Source organism: Morus notabilis, unplaced genomic scaffold, assembly GCF_000414095.1.
Source record: "Morus notabilis unplaced genomic scaffold, ASM41409v2 Scaffold3271, whole genome shotgun sequence".
NCBI lineage: Eukaryota > Viridiplantae > Streptophyta > Magnoliopsida > Rosales > Moraceae > Morus > Morus notabilis.
The window spans coordinates 1,290-11,463 of NW_010366325.1; the positions used below are offsets into that span (position 1 = coordinate 1,290).

Sequence of the window (10,174 nt, forward strand, 5' to 3'; positions counted from 1 at the left end):
TAAAGACTAGAAAATTTGTAGCTAATTTCTTAAATTTGTAGCTAAAAGCTTGACTTTTAGCTACAAAATCAATATTTTGTCACTAATTCTCAATCTAAATTAGTGACAAAATGTTGATTTTGTAGCTCAATCATACTTTTGTTAAAAGAAATAAAATAAAACGTACAAAATTCAATATTTCAAATATTTCATTGAAACGCATTATTTGTCATAGCAAATCTGAGTTCCATTCAATTTTAAGGAACTGCAAGTATATATAATAGGTTTTTATATGAGGGACAACCTCCACAAGATCAAAAACACCAGCTGAATTAGTCATTAGGGCCCAGTGTGAAGCCTCATGAGCTGCTGCATTACTAGACCTATGAGTCCAGGTTAACATTAAACAAGAGCTCGAGCAGCCATTGTTAAAAACTTATAAAAAAAAGTTGGATGAACCATCCGCTGATTGGTGGGTGAGCCAAGACCAAAACACCAACTGCCATCTTTGCATCAGATTCCACCCAAAAAGTTGGCATTTAGCATGCACGAAAGCCAGTTCTATAACCTGAACTGCAACACTATGGACCTGACCTTTATCATCTCTAGCAACACAACTAATGCCCGCTTGACCAGCCCCGAATGCAGCATCCACATTGAGCTTCGCACAATCTCGCATCGATGGAACCAATGAATTATCACATCGATGGAGCTCAAGTCTTGAACTACCTCATTCCCATTTTTGCTCCAAATCATTGTTAGTAGTGATTTTCTTCACTTTGTCGCCGTCACATGCAGTTAGAGAAGTGTCTTGACATTTGCCTTCAAGATCCGGTGAACTTATTTGATTCCAACTATGATTCAAAGAATCAGGTTCATCTTGTAATTTCTGTGGGGAAAGCACACTCTCCTTAGTAAAACCCAACTTTCCACACAGATAATTGTATTGTGATTTAAGCGTTTTGTAAGCATTAATGACATCCCTCCTTTTCTTCTTCTCAACTAGTAACTCAGCTGTTTTTAATTCAATCTGTTCAAGTGACTTCTTGTACGAATCGCTTGCTTTAGTCATCTCATTTTTCCTACTTCTGAGATCCGCCTGAAGTTCATTAACTTTCTCCTCCAAGCCGTTTATTTTCTCCGGAAGCAGTTTTTTCTCTTTCTCACTCTCCTCCAGTGTCTTCAACCTTTCAAACCCATTAGAATTTGTTTTCTGATGTAAATGATTTTGCGGCCTCCTTCCCTCAACTTCTTCAGACTTTTCCTCGAGTTCTTTTTAGAGATTACAAACTGCTCCTTCCAAACATTCCAGTTTACCTGCAAGTACTTTTTTCTCCGTTTCTTGATCACGCAACAGCTGCTCATTATTCAATATCTCTAAAGCTTGTGATTCAATCTTCCTGAATAAGTTTGCTTTTATTTCATTTCCTTTGTCTACTTCTCCAATCTTTTGTCTGAGCTCCTCTTGGAGCTCATCAACCTTTTTCTCCAGGTGATGCAGTTCTGAAAGAAGAACATCCGTCTTTTCTTCATACTCTTTCAGTTGTTTTTCTTTGTTGACAGTCTCAGAGGCTTTCAACTGAATCAACTCGAGTAAGCTATTTCGCAATTTCATTCCCTCATCAACTTCCTTGGATTTCTGTTGAAGGTTCAATTCCAGCTTTTCGACTTTACGTTGCTTACTTTCTAATCTGGCTAGTAATTCACAATTCTTGTCTTCTTGTTCCTTTGCACTCCTTGCTTTCTCAAGCTTCAGAGACTGGTTCTCCTCAAGTGTTTGTTGCTTTTCAAGGTTGAGTCTTTCTATTTGGAATAAGAGATCACTCTCCTTCTCTTTCCATTCAATATCTGCTGCTCTCCTGGCCTCAGAAACTTTCTGCACGAGTTTAGTTTTTGATTGGAAATTTGGGTAGAAATATGTATTCAATTTGAGAGATTCTGTCTTTTGCTTCCTGAATTGTGGTAACCAGTATGGTACTAAGCCCGGAGACGTACTTCAGATCATCATTTTCAGTGGGAGAGCCTAGTTTTGGAGAGTTTTGAAGCTGTTCCTTCATCTGAGAAATGTACAGCGCTCTGTCTCTCTCTCTCTCTGCAGAACTTTTGGTTTCGGTTTTTGATGTCGTTTGTGCTGAGAAATGTACAGCGCTCTGTCTCTGGCCTCAGAAACTTTCTGCATGAGTTTAGTTTTTGATTGGAAATTTGGGTAGAGCTGACTGCAGAATATGTATTCAATTTGAGAGATTCTGTCTTTTGCTTCCTGAATTGTGGCAACCAGTATGGTACTAAGCCCGGAGACGTACTTCAGATCATCATTTTCAGTGGGAGAGCCTAGTTTTGGAGAGTTTTGAAGCTGTTCCTCCATCTGAGAAATGTAACAATAGTAGACCCATGATATGCAAATAACTCTTCTTAAAGATTCTCTACTGCAAGCTTTTTATCCATATCCACCACAAATGAGTTTCTACTCCATTGCTTGTCCTTAATACAATCACCATTTGCAAGGGCCAGAAGCTATTGCTGGATTCCAACCAAAAAAAAGAAGCTTACGACTGTTTAGGATAAAAGAAAGCACAAACTCCAAACAAGTACCACTTGAACATATATGTGCGGCTCTTTTCCGCATTAGATTTAATCCCCACATCTTTTAATGCGGAAGCCAGAAGTGTATGCATGCTAAGGAAATTCTAGGTACGACTACCAAGCAAATAAAACCAGTACCTGAAAAAATGTAATACCTAAAAGGCATTATAACAACCAGCTAATTCTGTCATTTCTCATGTAACTCATTACTAGTGGCGACCATGTTAGGGAAAAAAGAGGCAGAACAAACTGAGAAAATTGGCCAGAACACCAGAACTCGAACAAAACCTGAAGGAAATAAGAAAATCAATCAGAGCACCAACGGATCAGATACCAAACAGCGAAGATACACAAAATAATCCACTTGGCGGCAAATAATCAAATTCAAAACACTTAGGGCCTGTTTGGAAGGTATGCTCAAACTATGATTCTTGATTCTGACATTTGAAATTCAATTTTTTGTGAGAGGAAAATACTGTAACAGAATTAATGATTTGAATTTGAGTATATGAAACAAACATGCCCTTGATATGTACACCAAGCACACAATTCCCAATTTCAACACAACAAATCACTAATATTTCTAAACGTTTTCCACAAGTCCATATGCCATTTCTAGAATAACATGTTATCAATACGTGAATATAATATTAATTTTTCAAAACAATTTTTCCAATGTCTACTCTAAACATAAAACCAACAAAATATTCTGTTATTCATCTAACATACTAAACTGAAGAAATTCTTAATCTATGTTCCCAGTGACAAAATAGAGAAAAAGAATATAGCTGGTAGATTAACAAAGATTGTGCTTAACACAGTCTAAACATTTAATAAATCAAGTAGATCTTATACATTTGATCTTCATCTGTTCCTATCACCAAAGTTTCAAAACTACAGAAACAAAGAAAAATTAACAAAAATAATAATAATAATAGTAAGCAAGCAAAATCCACAACACAGAGAGAAAAAATACAGGAAAGATCCATAAATTAGATCCAAGGATCATAACTCCAGCGACTCTTTCAGTGCGATTCTTCGTTCCGAAGAGGAAGAGAGAGCTGAGCAATGAAGTTTTTGTTAAACTCTAGCAATCCATCAGATCAATCTCCAACTGCTGAAAAACGACAATAGTAAAAATCCGTCAGCCCTACCGAGCCTAAAATTTCCACAAACCCTAGGCCAGATCCAATTACGCCAAACAAACACAGTACATGAAAGAAAACTTAGTGGAAAACAATAACTGACCAACATTGCGCGAGGCGGAGGCGTAATCATTGGAGAAAGAGGCGGGCCCACCCAAAGAGTCGGGAGGTGAAGGCGTGGTGCTTGTGCGATTGCGGAGGATGAGGGAGTTCTCATCCTCAAGGATGACGGTATCATCGAGGTAGACGTCCTCGTCGACAAACTTGTCCTCTAGCGAGGTTGTTTGGTGCTTCCGATGGTTCGCCGGCGGCGATGGACGTTTTATGCAAATGAGACGTTGTCCGACCAGGCCCGAGGGAGAAAGAGAGAAAAGCCGTGATTGTTCGGAAAACTCTGATCGATCCATCAGCAATAACGCGATCTGGTTCAGCGAGAACGATAGAAAGCAGACTCCGGTGATTGATTGTAGAAACTCCGGCGATTGTCCGGCGAAAGATTGGGTGCGCGCGCGCGAGAGACACATCTTTATTTCTGAATATTATTTCTGAGTAATAGTGACAAAAATAAAATGTTCTTGTAACTATAAATTTATTGCTTTTGTTACAATTTTTTTTTTTTTTGTCACTAATCTTAACAATCAGCTACAAAAACGAATTGTTGTAGCTAATTTTTATATTTTATTTGTTAAAATTCTAATTCTCATCATTTAGTTTGTTGTAGCTAATTTTTATATTTTATTTGCTAAAATTCTAATTCTCGTCATTTAGTGTCAAAATGTTAGCTACTAAATATAATTTGTGACTAATGACTAATATTTAATTACAAATTTTATTTTGTTACAAAAACTTACTATTAGCTACAAATTTATATTTGTAGCTGCAAATTTTGCAGCTAAAGCTACAATTTCTTTTAGTGATATTGTGTACTAGGTTCGGCCTGAATATTCTGTTGAAATAAAAACTTTAAATTGGATAAAACATGAAGAGGATACATCAATTAAAGATGCATCATTCATGGCAATATCCCCATAGTAAAAGTTACACTACGTACATGGCATGTACAGAGCAAAATTAAAATGTAGCAACTTTTTTTTTTTTTTGAAATATTTTAGAAATAACAAATTACATAGTAATTACTGGAATATTTTTTTAATATAGTTACATAGTAATTATCAAAATGATTTTTATTTTTAAGATAACGATACATGTCTAAGGTCTAGAAAAAAATTAAAGAATTTAGACTTAGAAGTTCGTAGGTCTAAATTTGTATCCCTTATTTTTTATTAATATTCTTTTGATTAATATAATATTTAATTAAAATAGTATTAATTGAGAGAAAATGATAAAAATTAAATCCTATATAATCTGTCTAAAGAGATATTTGTCTCTTTTTCTCCGAGTCTAACTCACTGTATACCTAATTGATTGAAAGAACGTTTTGGACCCAAATTATTTCTCTCAGGTAAAATAACACTTGTTCTGTCAGTATCTTATGCGGTTTATAAGCCTTCCTTTGTTTTTTCGTAAAGAAAGAAGAAATCATTTATTTGGAAAAGAAGTTCCCTTTATTGCATTAATATTATATTTCATGCAAAATTTTAACATGAACTTCAAAAAGAAAATCAATGGAGTGAGAAAGTGGAGGCTGTCCTGGTAATCGCATGAGAAACAATTTTTTTTTTTTTTTTTTTTGAAATATGTTTAGTACTGTGGAACTTACTTGTCGACTCAAATTTGTTATCTAAATTTTGGTGTCCTAATTAGTGTTTAACCAATTATAATTAGACAAATCATTTAATAGATCTTATTAATATCAAAGTGTTTTGGGGCATTTTTGTATATAATTGAGATGGAATAAAAGTCAGGAAATAATGTCAGCATTTTCTTAGACTTGACAAGCAACCCACAAGCATCCAAACTTAACATACAATCAGACAAGCCTTCAAGCAAGAAAACATGAGGATAATTTAAAATAACCTGAAGAGTTTAGGTAGCCTAAAATAATTAAGAGATAGAAGTTCGCTCACACAAAACTGATTGGTAACATGGAGTAACCATCCCTAGTTACTAATTTAGACCGTCATTGGTTGTGCCCGTTCATTTCGCCGATTCGAGTTTAGAATTCGAGTTTTGCTACAGTAAAAAGCTCTCAGAAACAATCACATCTAACTTTTTTGCTACAGTAAAAAGCTCTCACACAAAATCACATCTCAACTCGAATTACAAACTCGAAGCAGCGAAATGAACGGGCTCGTCGACATATGATTTCATGACATTATTTTCACAAATTGAGTGTCCTTCGGTTTCATGATTTAAGTATTCATCGTTAATCTTCCCAGATAAACACAGGTATTGTGTGCTTAATATTTCATTTTCTCTGGTTTAATATACTAATGCGTGCCATATGTACATCTATATTGATTTATATCTATATAAATCTTTATGATCTTATTTACAGTACATTCTAACATATGGCATGCGGATTTTTCTCATGAACCTAGGAACACAAAATATGGAAAAGTTACTTAAAAAGATATTTTAACTTATTAAATGATGTGGCCCAATTTGATTGAGTGGAGACCATTCTAAATATTGAAATTGTACAAGTGATTTGAATTTCTTGTCTGCAGCTACACTTATCTTTTAATGGAATTTTGTAGTTTTCTTGAATGTTCCCAAGTCCCAAGTCAAGAAGAAATAAACATAGGGAAACTTACTGTTGAAAGCAATTCGGAAAATTAATGCTAATTATTTACAAACATAATCTGATAAAAGAAATATTACCTTAAAACAATTAAATAAAGTTTTTAGGAAAAAAAACAAGAAGAAGATGGCTCTAAAACCTTTCAGTTTCAGCAATAGCATCAAACAACTCATCAAAATCAACTTTGCAAAACCAAAAACTGATGGAAGAACAAACACGAATGAAATAGGAATTGAAATATAAAATTAAAGTTACATTATAAGTTATTTTATCTATTAGGAACATAAGTCCTAATAGTAATCATACTCTTAATACTTTTCAAACTCAAATAAGTCCTAATAGAACTAATAAATCCCCGTCGATCATATGAAATATATTGAAATAATTCAAATCCGAAAATAGCTTTAATCTTATATTTAAATTCTTAATATATTTATATTTTTTTCAACTAGCTAATCAAAACCCAATTCACGAAGCAACCGAATTATTAAAGACAAAACTGTAGGATTTCAATATCTTCAAAATTTGGCATGCAATTATATAGGGTTTATATAATTATATAACATATCACGTTTTTATTTTTATTTTCTTGAGTACGTACAAAGAAATATTTATACCTTAGATATTTGCATGGGCTAATGAAAACAAAAGCTTTACGATTACTTGTTCCTCAACTATATAAAGTTTGCTCAGTTTAATTCTCTCATTCACAGTCGCAGCTTCCAAACGATTACATGAGTCTTCGTATGGAAGCAGTGACTGTAAAGGGGAGAAAACAAAGCATCAACGACTGGCTCCCTTAATTGTCAGACCAAAGCCTTGAGATGAATCTGAAAATTAACCAAGTTTTGGGTTTATATATATATATATATATATATATATATATAGCGAAGTGGGTTTTACGCTGCTAGGATTCCTGGTATAGTGGAATTGTTGGGATTCCTAGTCTTCAAGGGATTTGCCTAAAAAGCCTAAGGCCCATTGAAAAAGAAGAGTTCATTAATTACAAATATTAATATACGAATATATATAAGTTCAAGTTTAACAAAATTATATTATTTTAAGTTCATGCTTAAGAAAATTAAAAATTATTAAAAATACTACGTACGTCCTAATATCAAGCATATGTATAAATTGATAATGGAATGGAAAAAAGTAATCGAGATGGTTTTTTGAAACCCATTACACTCAGAATTGTTATTTAAGTTGAGAATCAAGTTTCATATTTGCCCACGCCCTCTCTTCATAATAATATATCTCAAACCGACGAAAAATTTCTCTCTCTCTCTCTCTCTCTCCCTTTCTCGTTCCTCAGTTCTTCTCTCTAGTTTCTTGGAGATGACGAGTAGGAAATCGACCCACGAATCGGAAAATTTGGCCAGACTTTGTCACGCAATTGTCGATGAAGAATCAGATTTGTCCTCTGCTGCTAATTACCATATTAATCCATCCCTTCTTCCGCTCAAGAAACGCCGTCGTTTATACGATCATCGTAATGAAGAAGAAGAAGAAGTTGATGATGATCATAATCAGAAAGTTATGCAAAGCAACGTTTTCTCAGATACTACTACTGCTGCTTCGAAACGCGGTCGTTTGGACGGTGTTAGTTTACCAATCCATCCCAAAAGTTTAAGTTATTAGGAGGTGTGTTAACAATAATTTTATACTTTAACACACTCTCTCACGTGTGGGCTGGACAATAGATAATTATGTGAGTAAATTAATTAAAAAGTTCAACACGTGAATATTTAAGCTCGAGATATATTAAAAATCTAACACATGATGACAATTTAAATGAGGATAAAGAGTGCGGTTACGAGGGTTTAAACTCAAGACCTCCCGTTCTGATACCATGTTAGTTTACCTATCCATCTCAAAAGTTTAAAAGAAAGTTTTGGTTGTTGAAACTAATTGTTTGTTAACTTTGTTTCATGTAAGCCAAACAGAAAGTTTTGCACGGTAATTGATTAATTAGTTTCTACTTATTTATATATATATTATTTACCTTTTATTTTTTTTAATTCTCCATTAGTGTGTGTATATATCTATATTCTTGGTGATCATTAGACATGCAATCAGAACTAATCCAGTTCTCAATTTAAGTTTATATATATATATATATATATATATTGTGTTGTGGTCAAAATTTTTTTTTTTAATTTCCTTGATATCTTCCATTTAGTAATTTGTCCTTCTTCCATAAAGAAGCTGAATGAAACCAAAGTTTCATGTTTAGTTTCGAATTAAAGACGCTAAAAAGGATGAATCAACGTCTTAACCCCTAACCTTCCAACCTAACAATGCGGTTTCGACATCAGTGAAATTAATTAGTTGTTTGGACATTGTTATTTCTTACTACTTTCAATATTCCTCATTCCGAACTCTGTGATTTTGTAGTGAAAAAGTATTCATTCCTGCATATTTTTCACTAATTTTGCGGTGTCCAAGTTATTATAATTAGCAATGATTAAATTCTTTCATTTGCTTTCTTTGTTTCTCCCGGTTTATCCAAATTCTACTAAAAAGCTGATCATACATTCTATCTCAAAGTGCTTTAGGAAAAAGGGATTAAATAATTTACATCACAAAAATATGATGCGTATACGACGCGTTTTCCAAATTTTCAACTGTTATATACATGGAAAAAATTGACCATATATTGTTACTTAATTAACCACTTAATTTTTAGAATATCTCTTACATATATATATATATGGAGTTAACTGTTTTCACTCAAACGTCTTGAAAACTAATGCTGTTAATAAGCTTAATATTATTATTGATTTTGAGATTAAACACGTGAGTATAGAGATACTTTGATCTGTTATTAGTTGTTAAAATCCACTAGATATTCCCAGAAGAGTTCTTGACTTGAGAAGTAAGCTCTAGGCGTGGCCATGCTATAAATTATAATATTATTTTCAGCACTGCGAGGTGCATGAGTTACTCTTATCCTGTGCATGGCTGCATGCATTATTTACTTAATTATTTATTTACACGTATAAAATACAATGCACACGATATGCACATGAGACCACAATAAGACTTATGGAACTCTATAGATACATGATCATTACACGCATAAGTTAAATTTATTCACTAGGTTCTCTAAATATTCCGTTAGAGCAATGCTATAATTGATGTATTAATAAGCACTTTTCAATTTGATGATATTTGCTGTGTTAAATTTGTTTATGCTATATTTTATGATAAATTTTTCATTAAATATAATATGAAAAATTTAGCATTTAATTGTTATTGGTTGATATATTTACTTCTTTAATTAGTCATTGCAATATTTGCATTTCAAATTATTCTAAAATTAAAAGTTTACTTATATAACTTTTAAAGCTTAATGAATATAGTAAAAAGTATATTTAACATTGAAATAACATTATGCATTAGAATACAACAATCGACATGTCAAATATATATAGCATATTACATTTTTGTGAACAAAAAATACAATTAGTGTTAGTATTTATATTAGAGATGGTCTTATAATGTAAGCTTTAATTGGATAAAACATGAGGATACATCAAATGAACCTACAACCATGGTAAAACATACACACACATATCTCTAATTGTAACGACCGGAAAAATTTCAGGTCTAATCTGGACAGTCCGACATTTTGATTATAATTTCTTTCAAAACAGAAAATAGTAGAATTTTCAGCTTAATCAAGAAATGTTATGTATAAACTTTATGTATGGGGTAAAATCTCCCGAAAAGTGTAAGGTTATAATACGAATATTTTTAC

General features: G+C 33.0%; 2 protein-coding genes across 2 annotated transcripts; both read right to left on the minus strand.

Moving 5' to 3' along the window:
- Positions 1-330: 330 nt before the first annotated feature.
- LOC21384312 (protein gamma response 1) lies at positions 331-2,874 on the minus strand. The gene is made up of 3 exons (XM_024173423.1): positions 2,701-2,874; positions 2,050-2,499; positions 331-1,974 (listed from the first exon to the last, which is right to left on the minus strand). The coding sequence occupies exons 2-3, from the start codon at positions 2,342-2,344 to the stop codon at positions 1,256-1,258; spliced, it is 1,014 nt and encodes a 337-aa protein (XP_024029191.1). The 5' UTR covers positions 2,345-2,499; positions 2,701-2,874; the 3' UTR covers positions 331-1,255.
- A 500-nt stretch (positions 2,875-3,374) lies between these two features.
- On the minus strand, positions 3,375-4,251 carry LOC112093905 (DNA polymerase delta catalytic subunit-like). The gene is made up of 2 exons (XM_024173424.1): positions 3,811-4,251; positions 3,375-3,679 (listed from the first exon to the last, which is right to left on the minus strand). Exons 1-2 carry the CDS (start codon positions 4,229-4,231, stop codon positions 3,666-3,668), a joined length of 435 nt encoding a protein of 144 aa, XP_024029192.1. The 5' UTR covers positions 4,232-4,251; the 3' UTR covers positions 3,375-3,665.
- Between the last annotated feature and the right edge of the window lie 5,923 nt (positions 4,252-10,174).